The sequence below is a fragment of the Tachyglossus aculeatus genome, chromosome X4 (genome assembly GCF_015852505.1).
Source record: "Tachyglossus aculeatus isolate mTacAcu1 chromosome X4, mTacAcu1.pri, whole genome shotgun sequence".
Classification (NCBI taxonomy): Eukaryota; Metazoa; Chordata; class Mammalia; order Monotremata; family Tachyglossidae; genus Tachyglossus; species Tachyglossus aculeatus.
Genome location: NC_052098.1, coordinates 40,639,560 through 40,658,583, shown reverse-complemented (window position 1 = coordinate 40,658,583; position 19,024 = coordinate 40,639,560). Strand labels below are relative to the sequence as shown.

The 19,024-nt window shown below is 42.8% G+C and overlaps 1 protein-coding gene across 1 annotated transcript in view; it reads left to right on the top strand.

Annotated features, from left to right (window-relative positions):
- The window catches only part of SRFBP1 (serum response factor binding protein 1), a 105,417-nt gene that overhangs the window by 47,281 nt on the left and 39,112 nt on the right, over positions 1-19,024 (top strand). Inside the window, exon 4 of the mRNA XM_038769765.1 lies at positions 12,281-12,352. Within this exon, the coding sequence (XP_038625693.1) occupies positions 12,281-12,352 (72 nt within the window). The remainder of the gene's footprint in view (positions 1-12,280; positions 12,353-19,024) is intronic.

Here is a 19,024-nt window from a genome sequence, read left to right as displayed (position 1 = left end):
GCGAGCAGACGAAGTGTTTCAGGAATTCAGCCTAATCAAAGGATTGGACTGCATGTCAAAGAGCAGATTGAAATTCCAGGCTGATGATCTGTTTCTGAATGTTGTTTCATGTGGGAGCCTTGAGAGGGCTATGCCTTGGTCTCTCAAAATGGATTCCTGTTTAGTTAGAACCTTCACAAGTCAAGTTCAGAAGCCTCTGAGTCAGTGCAACCTGTTCCCGGTGGAAGTTGTATAAAGAGATAAACCCTCTCTTCCTAGTCTTCAACCCTCTCTCCTCTCCCCGGCTTGACTACTTTAGAACTAGACTGTAACGATTCAAAAAAAAAAAACAACAAACCAATTGAATCTTGCAGTAGCAGGGTATTGGCTAGGTCACCCCAAAAATGAGGGCGACCAGCTTATTTGAAGAGGCATTTTCATCTCTGATTTTTCACCTGTAGAGTACATCTTTGTTTAGCCTACTGCCTCTAAAATGCAATCCTCTAGCCACTAACAGTGACAATATTTATTATAGTTGTAGTAGTAGTAGTGGTGGTGGTGGTGGTGGTGTTACATAAGTGCTTACTCTGTGCAGAGCACTGTACTAGGCACTTGGGAAAGTACAACAGAGTTAGTAGCCATGATCTCCGCAAGTAGAATGGTCAGCATAAGAGCAACTGAATAAAAATACATACAAAAGTGCAGAGGATGGGGGAAAATAAACCCATAAGTGCTAGAGATGGCTGATGGGTTTATACACCTATGACTGCTGGGAATTACTTGTATTTATTGAGCACTTACTGTGTGCAGAGCCCTGTACTAAGCACATGGGAGAGTACAGTATAACAGATACATTCCCTGCCCACAGTGTTCTTGCAGTCTAGAAGGAGAGACAGACATTAATATAGATCAGATTACGGATGTGTGTACAATATAGCAGTTGGAAGACACTTTCCCTGCCCACAAGGAGCTTACAGTCTAGAGGGGGAGAGAGTCATTAATGTAAAAAAATTATGGATATCTACATAAGTGCTATGGGGCTGAGGGTAGGGTGAAGAAAAGGTACAAATCTAAGTGCCAGAATGACGCAGAAGGAAGTAGAGTCAATGAGGGTTTAATCAGGGAAAGTCTCTTAGAGGAGATGTGATTTTAATAAGCCTTTGAAGGAGAGAGAGATTGTACTCTCCCAAGCAATTAGTACAGTGCTCTACACACAGAAAGTGCTCAATAAATCTGATTGCAAGAGTGAGTTCCAGGTCAGAGGCAGGATGTGAGCAAGGCATCGAAACAGATGAGTTTGAAGTACAGTGAGTAAATTGGCATTAGAGAAGTGAAGTGTGTGTGCTGGGTTATTCTATCCCCTCTCTAGTCCATATTTCATTTCACTGTCATTGTCCACATATATCCCCACTCCTCTAAAACCTCCAATATTTCCTCTGTTCATCATGCAGAAATTTCTCATTAATTGTCTTAAAGCACCCTGTCTGTTCTTCCATCTACTCAGCCACTCTTCTCTCCCACTCCACAACGGCTCACAAGTTTCATTCTCTTCGAGCTAACCTATTCACCGAGTGTGTCTCTTTTTTGTCTCCCTTGCTGCCGACCTCTTGCTCATGTCCCGACTTTTCTGCTGCTCCCCTTCCCCCCACCCTAACATCTGAAACTCCTTCCTCCCTCATACATGACAAATCAGTGTTCTCCCCATCTTCCAAATCCTTCGGAGATCACATTTCTTTCCGAAGGCCTATCAGAGTAATCTCTAATCTTCCCACCTTGTATCCCCCAACTTCTGTCTTGAACCTTTGCACTTGTTAGAATAGCCCCTAGTATTTATGGACTTGTCTTACAAACCCTGCTATACCCCTGTCTGTAATTTGTGTCTGCCTTCCTGCTGTAAAAAAAATAATCCTTAAGAACAGAGATCATTTCTTCCAACTGCATGACCTATTGGAAGGAGCATGGTCCAGTTCTGGGAGTCACAGGACTTGGGTTCTAATCCTGGCTTTGCCTATTACTGCTGTGTGACTTAACTTCTGTGGCCCTCAGTTTCCCAAACTGTAAAATGGGGATTAAATAGCTGTTCTTCATTCCCCTTAAATTGTGAGTCCTGTGTGGGACAGGGACTGTGTCCAACCTGATGATCTTGGATCTACCCTGGTGCTTAATATAGTGTTTGGCACATAGTAAGCACTTAGCAAATACCACAATTATTGTTATCGTATTCTTCCGAGCGCCTCATACAGGGCTCTGCACACAGTAGGAGCACAATAAATACTACCGATGGATTGGCACGAGAGCAGCATAGTTTTCCCGAACCAAGTTATGTCACAGAGTAGAGGGCCTATCTAATTTTATTTATTAACAATAATAATAATAATAATGGCATTTGTTAAGCGCTTACAATGTGTCAAGCACTGTTCCAAGCGCTGAGATAGATACAAGGTAATCAGGTTGTCCTGCGTGGGGCTCACAGTCTTAATTCCCATTTTACAGATGAGGTAACTGAGGCCTGGAGAAGTTGTGACTTGCCCAAACTCACACAGCTGACAAGTGGCATAGCTGGGATTAGAACCCATGACCTCTGACTCCCAAGCCTGTGCTCTTTCAACTGAGCCACGCTGTGACCATGACCCCCCATAGGTATTATAACTACCTTTCAGCCACTTTATCCGTAGCCCCTATTTAGCATCAAATGACAAGGCCCACTTACCCAGAATAGCCAAGCACTAGCATGAAAGCCATTCATACCACAACCCAGCTCTGCTGAGTATAGCATTTGGAGAGGGATTGTTATAAACCCTTCCTATTAGCTGATGTGCATTTCAGATGGACCCCAGGGAAAAAAGCTCTACCATAGTACTGGGAGTAAATATCAAGATGCTGATTCTTGGGAAGCAAAATAACATCGGATGCCCCATATTCACAGTGAGACTTGTATCAGTTGATCGTATTTGAGTGCTTGCTGTGTACAGAGCAGAGTACAGTATAACAGACATACAAGTGGACTTGTAAACAGTATGATCAGCATCAGTCAGTACCAACAGTATTGACTTAAGCATCGAGTGTTCTGACATCAGTAATGAACACAGAGACTAAACAAGTGAATTAACAAATTGTTACTTGCATACATATCTTATATATTTGTACTGCTTCCTATCTATAACATATTTCAGAGTGTTTCTCCTGCCAGTTTGTAAACTCCTTGAGGGATCACATCTGCTAATTCTGCTGTGCTCTCCCAAGTGCTTCGTTCAGAACCCTCACATAGTAGGCATTCAAGTAAATACTACTGGTTGACATTGGTTGAACGAAGCATATCACAAAAGGGAATTGGGGTTGTTTTTCCAGCAAAGTATGAAAAGACATTATCACTTATTCCTCATAGAAAAATGTTGGCTCCTTCCTGCTGAAGCATAATAAATATGGCAGGAATACTTTTCTGAGCATATAAATTGTCTGGATCTTAAGAAAGCAAATTTTCTATTTTGAAATAATGTCTGGCAGCTAAGTGCCAAAATACTGTATTCACTTGGGCCCTTAAATTGATGAGGCTGAGTATGCTTTGAGAGAAAATTTTTTCCCAGCACTCCTTAGCAGGAGCCACCTAGAAGTATTTGAAAACAGCCCAGGTCCATGATTCCCCCTCTTGCCAAGGCTGAGAAGGAGTTGTGGCAGTTTCTTATCTTTCACTCTGAAACCTAGTTCAGATGGGAGCCTGTTTCTTACTGCCGGGAGATGCTGTTGAAATGGGTTGTGTTTTGTGAGTAGCCAAGACAGACCAAAAGGAAATCAACAGAGTTGAGTTTAGGGGAAAGTACATTTTGCAATGAGATCAGTTAGTTGGTATTTTCCTTCCAACTCGGTGCCTCCCTTGTTTTACTCAAACCCTCAACGATCTTTCCCCGACCTAATGTCTCTTTCAATTCACTACTGGGGAAGCTATCAGAGCAGTCTCAGGAAAGCGGTCAGTGGATTCCAGGCATTTGATGTCTCATACACCAAAACCAATGATTCATCAGCTTCTCCTGTTTTCTGGGGAAAAGTCTAAAGTTCCATGTGGAGTTTGATTGTTTTAGTGGGATTTTTACTATTAGAGGTTGGCCCATGGAAAAACAAACTTGTAAATCATCCCTGTCGAGTTGCCCTTCCAGGACTAAAGCTGCTCACTGGAATATTTTTTTTTTAAGTATTGAACAGTAGGGTCTTGACCCGTTCATTCTTGCCAGCAGCTTGGTTTTTGCCCTCTGGACACTTTTTTTCCTAACATGCACGTCGGAGGGCGCTGCAACTCCGGAACACAATGGTACACACTTGTACACAACTACTTTAAAAGTGCCACAAAATTATATGGTTTTTAACAGATGTTTGGATTACTGAGTGAAGACAGGAGGTTTCCCCCCCACCAAGTGTAGCTATTGATTCAGATGGGAACTTCCAGAATGAAACAACTTATCAAACCTAATTGATTCCAAAGCATGCCAAGGTTTAAAATGTTCTCCTGTTTAGAATGCAGTCCCGCTTAGGCTGATGTCATTGCTGGCACTTAGGTGAATACCTCCTGAAATGTTAAATTAGTATCTAAACATGGCAGAAATGTTGTCTCCACTTGCCAAGTAAAATGTGGATAATGTACAATGGCTCAAATAAGATAGCTGTATTCATTTTCCTCTCTTGGCATTAATGATCTGTTTTGCGCTTCGGCTTAGAAGCTGTTTCTGACCTAGGAGTTGGGTCTCTGATGTGACCAAAAAGGTGAAGATGTCGACCTTATGCGTTCTTTACCCAGTTTAATATCACCTCTGGAGCGGGGAAAAAATGTCCCTGAACTATTGTAAAATATAGGGATGATTGTTAACCTTCCCCTAAACTAACCATCATGATTTACGTGCTCATAAAAATAATTGGTACTTGATCAGTGTACATGGAACCCCTATTTTTTTTATGAAAATAAAGACTGACTTTTGACATTGAATTACACTTGGAACTAAAGTGAGACAGAGGTACTTGTAGACATTTAGTAATGCTTAAAATGGTTGCCAGCAAAAACCTGACCCTAAATAAAAGCTCTCATTTGTAAAACTGTAACTTGGGACTACATTTTGTTTTTAAAACAGGTAAGCATCATTATATTGCCATTAACCTGAAGCTGTCAAAATGAAATTGCTCAGCCAAACCAACCTTGTTTCCTAGTAGTGAAATGTTTTAGGGTGGGTTTTTTTGCGTACTTTCACCTTTCACCAACTACTGACCTTCAGTTCTGCCTATGTTATTAGCTTAATCTGACCTTTCACCTATCTCAATTTATTGGCCTTTGTAATTCTGAAAGTGCCAGTATTGCCTTAAAATACAAGAAATTTGAAATTCTCAGCTGAATGAACTCAGAGACCTATTTTAGGAGAGTATACCAAAAAGAAAAACCTCTATTGTCTACTGAGCTAACAATTCATTATTGGTGAGAAAATAGGTAAGGCACGGGTCTTTGGTTCTGTATTGCTCTGGAAAGGACAAACAACGTTTCCATACTTCAGTGTGTCAGACCGATCATGAGTATTAACTGTTCCGTTGGTTCATTCAATATCGAACATCTACTGTATGCAGAGCACTATACATGTCTACCCCAGGTTACAGCCAACTCACAGTGGACACTCCCTGGAGATAGATAATGATTTTGGAATTTAGTACTTTACTCTGGGCCACGTACTGTGCTTAGCCCTGGAGTAGAGAAACTACACTCCAAGTAGACACAGTCCTGGTCCAGCGTTGTTTGATACCTTAACCCAGGTTGCAGTCAACTCTGAGATATATACTGTTTAATACCTTACTCCCAGATACAAACCCCCTTATATTGTATTTATTTATACAACTAGCAATAAACAGTGAATGGATCTTGGAAGGTGTTGAAATGGGGGGGCAAGTTCATTTAGAAATGGGTAATAAAGGTGTAGATGCACCTGGACATGGGTTCTAATCCCAGCTCTGCCACTTGTCTGCTGTATGACCTTTGACAAGTCACTTAACTTTTCTGTGCCTCAGTTACCTCATCTGTAAAATGGGGATTAAGACCATGAGCCCCCATGGGACAACCTGATCACCTTGTAACCTCCCCAGCACTTAGAACAGTGCTTTGCACATAGTAAGCACTAAATAAATGCTATTATTATTATGCACCTGGTAATTCACCCTCCAGAACCCAGGAGGCAGGCACACTTCAGCTCTCTACATAGGTTCCCACTGATCTCCATACAAGGAATTTTGTTGCTGCCATTTCTCCCAGTGGCTGTGGGAGTTTCTCCCCACTTTCCTAGCCCCACTCACCCTGGTATTGTTTGGACTCCTGCTGATGTCACCAAGTGAGGGTTTGGGTATCCATGGAAAAGAACATTTCTCCTCGGAGGGGTCTTCAACAGGGTGTTGTTTTTCTATACCAGAAATATCGGTGGGTGGGGCCAGCCTTCTGAGCTTCACAGCCAGAATTTTCTTCCTAGGAAAGCTGGAGTTACTTGCACAATTGTTCAGTATTATCTTCAAGTTTACATCTGTGCTGAACCAGAACAACTCCCATTCTCTTCTGAAAGTTCATCAGTTTTTTTTTGTTTTAGTTTTTTTTTTTTCAAATTGGCAAGGAAAAATAATGCAGAGGAGACCTGGGGAGTGTCCTACTACTATCAATATCTTCCCCTTCTCCTTCTACTGAACTTAGGTCCCTCACATCAGGTCGAGCTTCTCCACCTGCGTCCTGTATTCCTGTACCCTATCTCTTGTCTCCCCCTCTAGACTGTGAGCTCCTTGTGGGCAGGGAATGTGTTTACCAACTCTGTTGTATTGTGCTCTCCCACAGTAAACACTAAATAAATATCATTGATCGATTGTCAATATCTCCTAGGATGCAGATGGCTTGAATGTTGAGTTGCTTGGGCCTTAGCTCTCCTTTAATATTTCGGGGGGGGGAGGGGGTTCACTTGATGCTTTATGGCTAGAGGCAGGTTGACTATGGAAGAGCTCTTGCATTTTAAAGCTGTAAAATTTCCATATGAATTACTTCCTCCTGCATGGAACTCTCTCCCTCCTCAGATCCACTGAACCATCCCATGCCCCTCCCCACCTTCAAAATCCTCCTAAGAAGCCACCTCCTTCACAGGCGTTCTGAGACTAATCCCCATCTCCTTAACATATCATTTCATCAGCCTTAGTGCCTTGTGCTGTGTGCACAGCAGTAAATGCAGATGATGATAATGGTAAGACAACCCTATAAAGGTGCCTGGTTCCCTCGGGCCTTATCAAGGCAAATCTCTGTCTCCTTTGTATTGGTTACTTCACTCTTCTTCAGTTGTGCTATGTAAGACAGGTTTAGAAAGTTTGCAGCCTAAACCCTTCCTCTGGATTTTGGATGATTTGGTCCATTCCTTGGTTGAAGGTTACATGTTCACTTTAAATGCTTTTGTACCAGGAATAAATTAGCGGGCCGATTTAATTTGCACTATGAAAATAACTAGGGACTGTTACAGAGTAGGTCCTAATGCATTCCAACTTTTCAAACACCCTGGATGAAAGTGCAGAATCTGGAAGCTAATTTTCTTAACTGATAGCCGATTGCCAGTGGACAGTCTCAACCTCCTGGTTTCAGTGCTGCAGTCTACCTTCAGAAATCACTATTTGAAATCAGACAAGAGTATAATTTCTTTAGATCATTCTCATGGTATTAAATCACAGGAGAAAGTTTATTGAAAATTACTATTACTGATAAATTTACTCAAAAGCATTTTCTTGCTGATAGAAACCTTCTGGTCCTGTTGTTTGGAAAGTCCTGTTGTGATGCTTCAGATGAAAAGCTCCTTGGAGGGCAGGGATCATGTCTGCTAATTTAGTGTTTTGCACACAGACTCTCAGTAAATCAGTTGACGCTCTGGATTTATTAATGGATTTGGGGGTTGATGGAGTAGCACTATTGGTTTGGCATCAGAGTGGAAGAATAGGATGATTTGTGGTCTATGTTCATGTCTATTTTACAATATTCTGGGTGGTTTGGAAGGCCAATGAAGTACTGTTTTTTAAGTGATGGCAGAACTGGAAGGCAAGTAAAAAAATACAGAATTAGAATCTGCTTTTGTCAAGAAAGCACTTTTGAGTAATTAGGAATTTAACTTTGAGCTTCCGTCTTCTGTAGAAAGGCTCTCACTCAAAGCCATCCGATTATAGTCAATCAGCAGTATTTACTGAACACTTATGTCTGTGAAGTGCTGTACTAAGCACTTGGGAGCATACAGTGGGAAAAAAATAGGTATAGATGATCCTTGCCCACAAGGAGTTTACAGTCTAGAGGAGGTGACAGACATTAAAATAAATTACAGATGGATATGTGCACAAGAACTGTAGGGCTAGGGGAGGGGGCTTAAGAACAGACCCAAGTGCATAGACAACTTGTCACTTAGGGAAGTGAAGGCCTAGTCCTGGAAGGCCTCTTGGAGTAGGTGTGATTTTAGTAGGGCATTGAAGATGGGTAAGGGAAGAGGTGGTCTGTCAGATGTGAAGGGAGAAGGAGTTCCAAGTCAGGGGGATTATGTGGGCAAGGGGTTGGCGATGAGAAAGGCAAGATCGAGGTTCAGTGAGGTTGGTGTTAGAGGAGCAAAGTGTGCAGATGGGGTTGTAGAAGGGAGGTCAATCAATCATTGTTATTTATTGCATGCTTACTGTGGGAAAGAGTCAGGAAGCATGTACCTTCCCCACAAGGAGCTTACATTCTATAAAACACCAAGGTAAGGAAAGAGTGGAGAGAGCCAATTGAACGCCTTAAAGCAAGTGGTAAGGAGTTTCTGTTTGATACTGCGATGGATGGGGAAAAAGTCAAATAGATCCCTCTTCCTCAATTGAACTGCAGGGTAAGAATCATTGCTACTGTTCTTGGGGTTTACAATGGAACCAAGGTACGGAAAGCACAAAGGCCAGCCATAATGTTTAATTCTGTTTTCAGATATTCAGTATGTTCTCGTGTCATCTGGAGGCCACAGAATGGCACTGGGTAGAGACTAAATCATTGATTTAGGCTTCTCTTAGGTGACATTGGATACAGGTAGAGTAAAGCTGACTAGAGCCAGTCATCAGTATACTGTGCACCGATAACATGGATCTAATATCCTAAAGTGAAGCAGAGTGGCCTAGTGGAAAGAGCATGGGACTGGGAGTTAGAGGGCCTGGGTTCTAATCCTAGTTACTTGCCTGCTGTGTGACATTGGACCTGTGTCTGGTTCCCTGTCTGTCAACTGGAGATCAAATCCTACTCTCTCCTATTTATACTGTGAGTCCCACATGGGACAGGGACTGTGTCCAACCTGATGATCTTATATCTACCCCAACACTTACTGCAGTGCTTGGTATGTAATAAGCACTGAACAAATACCATTATTATTATTATTATTATTATCTACCTGAGTGCATAGCATTGTCCCTGACATACAAGTGCTTAACAAATACCATTACAATTATAATGATTATTATCATTTGCCTTCCAGTTTAGAGTATGAGAACCTGGGGCTTTGTAACTGGTGCAACATTGCAATGTTAAGTACTGATTTTTGCAGCCAATCAATTCCAGCTCTGTTAGACTGCACATCTCAGATTCCTGTTACAGAATTATCTCCAGTGGATAGAGCACAGACCTAGTAGTAGGACCTGGGTTCTAATCCCAGCTCCACCACTTGTCTGTTGTATGACCTTGGGAAAGTCACTTCACTTCTCTGGGCCTCAGTTACCTTCAGCTGTAAAATGGGGATTAAGACTGAGAGCCCCATGTGGGCCAAGGACTGTGTCCAACCTAATCAGTTTGTATCTACCCCAGTCCTTAGTACAGTGCCTGGCACATAGCACTTAACAAATACCATAAAAAAATTCCTATAGCAGACTAGTCACACTGTAGCCATATGCTAATATTTAGTAAATAGTAATAAAAATGTCCTGGGTCAGTCAGAGATATTCTAAACAGAGAGGTAGGATGTTTTTTTTTGTTGTTGTTGTTGTTTTTAACAGAGACAGTAGTTTCTTTTTGGTATACCATACTGGTGTATTTTGAATCCTGTTGACTCTTTGTGGAATCTTGGAGCTAGGACAGGGATTCTGTCTTTTACCTCCATTACGCCCTCCCAAGTGCTTGGTACAATTCCCTTAGCACAGTAGTTCAGCATCAGTAAATGCCAGTGGTTTCGTATTATTTATTACTTCCTATAATTCATGGCTTGCTGAGGTACATGTTTCCCACAAGTTTGGAATCCTATCGCTTTGCATTTTCCTTGAAGCTACTTCCATTTCTGTCTCCCCCCAAATCCTTGAGTTCCCGTAAAAGATGGGCAAAGTTTGTGGCAAAGTTGCTCAGAGCTGTAAAACAATAACCAGCTGACCTCTCTATATTGTAAAACTTTCATCAAAAGTATTACTAGCATTTTTGCATTCAAAAATAAATGTGGAACTCTACCCCACAATTTGGATTGTAGGGGCATAAACTCCATTTTTATTCTAATACTCATTTGATATTTTCTTTGGAAAAATCACTTGGCAGTGTCATGAAAGAACAACTTTATAGAAGTAGCATCTGGCAGATCAGTTCCTTGGAATAGCTTTCTTCTTGTAATTTCCTTGAAACTATAATGAGATTCCCAGCTGCATAGTATCTCGTAGGTTCGGATCACAAAGGTGATCACTGGAGTTTCTTTTTCAAGCTCTGCTGGGCCCAGAGTCCATACATCTGCTACATCAGATCATCCTTTTTAGAAAAATATCTCGAGCACATCTTTCCCAGTCAACCAGGTGAACACAGCTATCAGGAAACCAAACTCTTCTTGGCACCTTCAGGCTCTTTGGAACTAGAGTTAGACCACTGAGAATGCAGACACCATCTGTGGCAGAGGTCTGATTTCAGTTTGAAAAATGTGAAGCAGTGCTTGGATTCCTAATATTAAATCCAAAGCTCAGCCTTATTTTTGGCCTCTCTCCCATCAGAGCTGCCTTGGTTTGCCCCCAACTCCCGAGGAAATGGGCCTGTGCCTCCTGGATTATTGACCCCTGGTGGGAATGTTTCAGTTCCTAGTACACAGTTTCCCTCCTTAACCAGAGACAGTACCGATTTATACTGTGAGTCAAGAGATTGGGGTGGACGAAACAAAAGCCCGTGAGTGAAGGAGAGAAAGAGGATGAGTGTGGGAGAAGACAGAAAAGAGAGTACTTCACTGTTCGCTGGATTGATAGCTCAGGACCTGGAAGCGGCATGGCAGCTCTGTAGCCCGGCCCTGTCAGACGCAAACCACTGCAGCAACTTAGGAGCCCGAAGACTAGTCCTGGAGCTTCCCCAGGCTTTTTTGGGGGGAGGTGGGGGGGGTGAGGGGTGTGGTGAGCATACAACTTGCCCTCCCTGATGGTGGGAAGCGAGAAGGGGCTCTGACTTGTCCCTGGGGTTCAGGTGAGTCTGTGGAAAACCCAGCAGGTATTGTGGCAAAGGCCTGTGAGTCAGAAGGACCTAGGTTCTAATCCCCACTCTGCCACCTGTCTGCTGTGTGACCTTGGGCAAGTCACTTCACTTCTGTGCCTCAGTTACTGCATCGTTAAAATGGGATTTAAGACTGTGAGCCCTTTGTGGGACAGGGACTGTGTCCAACCTGATTAAGTTGTATCTACCCCAGTGCTTAGTACAGTGCCTGGCACATAGTAAGCAAGTAACAAATGCCATGAAAGGAAAAAAAAAGGTGTCACCAATATATCAGTGCCACTTTGGGGTCCTTTCTAATTTTAAGTAGTGGGGTGGGCTAACTCCAGCTGCCCACGAATCTCATGAGGACAATGATTCCCCCTCACCCTCAGGGATTTGCTGCCCTGGCATCAAGTGGACAAAAAATGACACTGGCAAAATATCCTGCTACAACATTTAAATTTTCCAGTCATCTGTGTAGTTGCCTAAATGATGCTACAGATAAAGTGCAAGCCACTCTGCTTGTGTAACATACTCTGTAGTAAAGATGATGCCTCTAGTTGATATCATAATTGTTATTACTTCAGTTAAGTATGCTTCCTCTTTGATTCTAAGGTTTTTCCAGCCTTCTTTCATTGGGTTTCTCTTTAAAAAAAAAATCCAGTAAACATTTTATATTTCAGACTCTTTAATGGTTAAAATATTTGTGAAACTGAGTTTCTAGTAGCATAAGAGATTATCTTCCATATACATTTGAGTGTATTCAAGTTTTCTGTATTTGATTTAGACAAAACAATAAGTTATTGACTTAGTGCTTACCTTAGCACTCATCTATTTTTGTTTCTTTTACAGGAGGTAAAACCTGATGAAGTTACTAAATCTGCTCTTGCGGAAGACATTAACTTTGAGAAAGTTTGTAAAAAGGTAAATTGGTCATTTAATATGTTAATTAACTTCTTATAAAATTATTGGTTTATGTTTTCTTTGAAATGTTTTTGGCACTTCTCTCCAGTCAGTATGAACTCCGATTGGGGTTCCATGAGATTGCAGACTCCTCAAAGGCAGGGATCATCATCATCATCATCATCATCATCAATCGTATTTATTGAGCGCTTACTGTCTGCAGAGCACTGTACTAAGCGCTTGGGAAGTACAAGTTGGCAACATATAGAGAAAGTCCCTACCCAACAGTGGGCTCACAGTCTAAAAGGGGGAGACAGAGAACAAAACCAAACATACTAACAAAATAAAATAAATCGAATAGATATGTACAAGTAAAATAAATAAATAGAGTAATAAATATGTGCAAACATATATACATATATACAGGTGCTGTGGGGAAGGGAAGGAGGTAAGATGGGATGGAGAGGGGGACGAGGGGAAGAGGAAGGAAGGGGCTCAGTCTGGGAAGGCCTCCTGGAGGAGGTGAGCTCTCAGTAGGACCTTGAAGGGAGGAAGAGAGCTAGCTTGGCGGATGGGCAGAGGGAGGGCATTCCAGGCCCAGGGGATGACGTGGGCCGGGGGTCGATGGCGGGACAGGCGAGAATGAGACACAGTGAGGAGATTAGCGGCAGAGGAGCGGAGGGTGCGGGCTGGGCTGTAGAAGGGGAGAAGGGAGGTGAGGTAGGAGGGGGCGAGGTGATGAAGAGCCTTGAAGCTCAGGGTGAGGAGTTTCTGCCTGATGCGCAGATTGATTGGTAGCCACTGGAGATTTTTGAGGAGGGGAGTAACATGCCCAGAGCGTTTCTGGACAAAGACAATCCGGGCAGCAGCATGAAGTATGGATTGAAGTGGGGAGAGACACGAGGATGGGAGATCAGAGAGAAGGCTGATGCAGTAGTCCAGACGGGATAGGATGAGAGCTTGAACGAGCAGGGTAGCGGTTTGGATGGAGAGGAAAGGGCGGATCTTGGCAATGTTGTGGAGCTGAGACCGGCAGGTTTTGGTGACGGCTTGGATGTGAGGGGTGAATGAGAGAGCCGAGTCCAGTATGACACCAAGGTTGCGGGCTTGTGAGACGGGAAGGATGGTAGTGCCGTCAACAGAGATGGGAAAGTCAGGGAGAAGGCAGGGTTTGGGAGGGAAGACAAGGAGTTCAGTCTTGGACATGTTGAGTTTTAGTTGGCGGGCAGACATCCAGATGGAGATGTCCTGAAGGCAGGAGGAGATGCGAGGCTGGAGCGAGGGGGAGAGAGCAGGGGCAGAGATGTAGATCTGGGTGTCATTAGCGTAGAGATGATAGTTGAAGCCGTGGGAGCGAATGAGGTCACCAAGGGAGTGTGTGTAGATCGAGAACAGAAGGGGACCAAGCACTGAACCTTGGGGATCCCACCTTATTTTTTTTGCTCCTCATCAGAGCCTATTCTTGGAAGTAACATGGTCCTGACCTGAAATAAAAATGCATAACCAAACCATGTTAAGTTTGTCCTTGCGCTGGAAAAGAAATAAAATTACCTGAGTTGATGCCCCTCCAAAAAGTTACCTGATTTCTCCCTTCAAACCCAGACTATCAGACTTAAATTGAAATCGATTCTGACTGCCCCTCAGAGGACCAAGCAGCCTTACTACAGGCCAGCTGTGAACTAACGGAGGAACCAAAGTAGCCACCTAGAGTCAGACTTTGAAGTTAATTGAATTATTAATAAAACTATCTGGTATTATATCCACAACACCCCTGCCCTGCACCCCATTGTAGTTGCCCAAAGGAAGAGCCAACAAATTGTGTCCAAAGCAATGTCATTTATAGGGGACAGGGCTTCTGGAGCTATTCAGTCAATCAGTCAGTATTTATTGAGGGCGCACTTTACTAAGTGCTTGGGAGAGTACAGTATAACAAAGCTGATAGGCACATTCGCTGCCTACAGTGTATTCTACTCTGGGGCCCCAATTAATGGCCCCTCTGCGAAATAGGGTCAGGAGGCACCACATTGTTCCTCAGGGCACCCCACCACCACCACCTTTAACTCTCCACTATCCTATGCCCGCCCCAGTGGCAGATTTCCCTTTCTCCAGGGTCACTTCTTGGTGGCCTGGTGCATTTCTGAGGTGCATCTGAATATTTTGGGATATTTTCTGGCTGAGATTTTGGCACAGTCCCTCCAAAGGGTCATTGCTAATTCATCTGACGTGACCTTGGTGATCAGAAAATTCCCGTTATCTGAGCGCCCAGGGAGAGTAGAGGATCTTTTCCATTCTCCTGTCCTTTCAAATTGCTGGTTTTAATTTCTCTCTTTTGTGGTTGTGATTTCACCTTTATTGGAGATGATTTGAAGCATCTTGTTCTCCTCCAGCCCAATTATCCTTTTGCTTGTATCTTGCTGCCAGTGGCTAATAGTCAACATAATTGTGGTATTTATTGAGTGCTTACTCTGTGCCAAGCACTTAGTACTAAGTGCTAAGGTAGATATAAAATCATCAGATTAGACATAGCAAATGGTTCTGATTCCATCATCCTGCCCTTGGCACTTTATTTACTCTTTTGCTGCTGCCCTTCTATTCTTTTCTTCTCATGTTTCCCTTACCCCAAACTCCATATATCAGCCAACCCAACAAATACTATTACTACTAGTATTATGTAAGAGAAGCAGGGAAATCATTAAATTCACACCTTTTAGGACTAAAATCAGGAAGCTGACTCTAATTCCAAATTCGGTGCATATTCATTTTTCCAACTGTTTTTAGATTATCTTTGGCCAGGGATTCTAGATTTTTTATTTCAGGTTGCCTCCTAATTTGTTATTTTGATTGCTACGGCAAAGTGTGTACTTAAAAGTAGTAAGCAGGATTGAGATATGACTGAGGTCACATCTCCAAGAGGCCTTCCCCGATTAAGCCCTCTTTTCCCCTGCCCGCTCTCCTAAGTCGTCTGTGTACTTCAATCTGTGATCTTCGGACATTTGATATTCGCCCCAACACCAAAACACTTATGTATATATCTTTAAATTATATATTATAAATTATTCATATTAGTGTCTGTCTCCCCCTCAAGACTGTAAACTCATTATGGTCAGGGAACATGTCTGCTAATTTTGTTGTCGTACTCTCCCAAACATGTAGTACTGTGCTGTGCACATAGTAAGTGCTCAGTAACTGTGACTGATTGTCGACTGATTGATTGAGAGGGGGTATTTCCCCCAAATGTGCTCCCAGCTTAAAAGCCTGGCACACCTGGTACAGGGTCAGAAGGAGAGTTTTTCTTTTTTACATCCTGTTGTGATGTATTAGTAATAGGCAAAGATACAGGTTCCCTCTGCTCAACTAATATAACGAACCTCTTTTATGCCAAAGTACATCCACTGCAGGCCAAGTCATGAGAACGGTAAGTTGTGTTAAAGTTATATTCTTTACTTAAGGTGATCTGTCTTTTAAATATAATGCAGAATTCCCGAGGCCTGGAATGACTCCTTTCAACCATGTTTGAAAGTACTTGATTGTATTCTTCCAAATTCTGGTAGCGCAGAGTTGTTGTTACTGGTCTCTGAAGAGGCTAGTCAGTTGACCACAGCACATTCCCTTAAGTGCCCTGTGGTGACAGTGAATTGAGGTTTTTGCTTGTTGGTTTCACCATTTGGGAAACTGGGAGCTGATCAGAAGGCTAGGAAAAGGGAAGGCACTTGTGGAAGTGAATGAACCACCATTAGCATTTCAGCCCCGTTTCTGGATTTCTACGTAAGCTATCGTGCATTTCTCTCTGCAACATGGGCCTATCAAAAACTCCACCTTTGGCCAACTCTTTCTCCCCTACATGAAGGCGCCTGGTTTTCATGACATTCTAGGGATCTTAAGGCCCTTTCACTCTCTCTCATTAGCTTTGCTTTGGCTCTCATAGTAATGTTACCCTCCAGGAGGGGCAGGTATTCGGTGACGTGTGGAGGTCCAGGAAAGTTTGACTGGAGTTTGGTAGAAATAGTCATAGGGCTGCACCTGCAGAGACGGCCATAGTATCACCCAGAAATAAAAAATGCTTCTAGTGCTTAGAGGGTCAGTCAGTAGAGTTCAGGCAGTGGTGAACCTGGTGTGCCAACAGTGAGTTACTAACTCCAAGGGGTATGGAGAAAGTCTCTATAGTGTCTGGTGTGGAACAGCACACTCGTTCAACCAGTCAGTGGTATTAAACACTGTGCTGAGCACACTTTTCAATCAGATTTTTGCCTTTGTCTTCTGGGGCCAGTGGAATGACATAGTCACATGAAGCGGGGGAAGATTCTTTACTCCCAGGCTTTCTGCCATGTGGCAGGCTATCATTAAATCATTTCCAACAGACTAAACCTTTCTGCTTTCCCTAGTTATTGCATACAAAAATAATGAATTTGGAATGTATGTTGGGGGTTTTTTTACCCCTTTATCACCATTATAATGTTCTGCAACACACCCTTTAATATTTATTACTTGATATGCTGTTTACCTGTTCATTAATTTGAACGTAAAATATCTGAAGTAAAACATCCTGGGGCTGTTTTTTTTTTCTTTCCACGAGAGGTTTATTTCCCATGATTGATCTGTTTTTAATTCACTTTGGAATGCTGAATATTAGTTTCTTGTAGCGGATTTAGTCGTTTTGCCATTTCCTTCCATTTACAAAACTTTCATTTCTTCATGAACATGTAATATTTTCAGTTGGTACATCTAATTTGCGTTTGGAATATTTGTCCTAAAAAGAGGAGATTACTACATATTTTGTAACAGCAAGTATAGTATTGAATAGTCCAGGCATAATAGCTTACCAAAGTTCTGCAGTAGCAGTCCCTCATATGGGTGTGCTTTCACAATGACTAGATTTGGAATGTGAATACAGACTTGAAGGTGGAATTCCCCTGAAGCATCGATCAGAGTCTGATTTCATTTCGGAAAGGCATCAGATCTCTAGTGTTCTAACAAAAAGAATTCTAGTTGAGCAAACCTATAGTAAGACATTCCATTCCCCCAGAGATCTTTATTCTCTCTATGTTGAACTGCTGACCAGGGAATGGTTCGTTCCTCTAATGCCAACCTACTCACTTTTCCTCAATCTCTTCTCTCTCACCACTAACCCCTCTCTCACTCCCTCCTACCTGAAACTCCCTCCCCCTTCATCTCCCACAAACCACCACTTCCCCATCTTCAAAACCCTACTAAAACCTCACCTCCTCCACGAAGTCTTCCTCAACTAACCTCTCATCTCCCCACCCCATTCTTCCTCTCTTCTGCATCTCCTGTGCACTTAGGTCCATACCCCTAAGCACCTTGATGCTCATCCCATCCCCCCAGCACTTATGTAGAGAATATCCTTATAGTGTGCTCTGTTGCACACTAGCATGGCCTAGTGGCAAGAGCATGGGCTTGGGAGCCAGAGGACGTGAGTTCTAATTCCGACTCCTCACTCGTCTGCTGTGTGACCTTGGGCAAGCCACTTATCTTCTCTGTGCCTCAGTTACCTCATCTGTAAAATGGGAATTAAGACTGTGAGCCCCACGTGGGACAACCTGATTACCTTGTATCTACTCCAGTGCTTAGAACAGTGCTTGGCACATAGTAACCACTTAACAAATGTCGCTATTATTATTATTGTTATTATTACCCTGTCTGTAATTTCTTTTAATGTCTATCTCCCCCACTAGCATATACGATCAGGGATCGTATCACTCAACTCTATGGTACACTCTCAAGTGCTTAGTTCAGTGCTCTACACCCAGTAAAAGCACTCAAGAAATATTAATTGATACAGATGAGATCGAGGTACAGTAAGCAGGATGGTGTTAGAGGAGCAAAGAGTGTGGGCTGGGTTGTCATAGGAAATTAGCGAGGTGAGGTAGATAGGGCAGTGCCGTGCACACAGTAAGTTTTCAATAAATATGATCGAGAGGGTTGAGCTGATTGAGTGCTTTAAAGCCAATAGTAAGGAGTTTCTGTTCTGTGTAGTGGTTGATGGGCAGCCACAGGAGGTTCTTGAGGAGTGGAGAGACGGGTGGACTGAATGGTTTTTTCAAAAGTGATCTGGGCAGCAGTGTGTAGTAACTGGAATAGGGAGAGAAAGGAGGCAGGGAAGTCTGAAGAGGCTGATGTAGTAGTCAAGGTGGGATATAAATGGTTGGGTCAGTGTTTTGGATGTAGAGGAAAGGATTTTAGTAATGTTATGAAGGTAGAACTGACAATTTAGTAGCAGAATGAATACATGACTTTAATGAGAGAGATATGTTTAGGATAATGCAAAGGTTATGGGCTTTTCATTCATTCAGTAGTTTTTATTGAGCACTTACTGTATGCAGAGCACTGTACTAAGCACTTGTAAGAGTACAGTACAACAATAAACGGTCACATTCCCTGCCCACAACAAGCTTACAGTCTATGGCAGGGAAACAGACATCAGTTAAAATAAATACAATTACAGATACATACTTAAGTGCTGTGGTGCTGCAAGGAGGGGGGAGGGAGCAAGTCAGGGTGATGCAGAAGACAGCAGGAGATGAGGCAAAGTGGGGCTTAGTCTGGGAAAGCCTCTTGGAGGAGCTGTGCTTTCAGTAAGGCTTTGAAGGAGGGGAGAGTAATCGTCTGTCATATTTGAGGAGAGAGGCCGTTCAAGGCCAGAGGCTGGACGTGGGCTAGGGGTCAAAGGAGAGG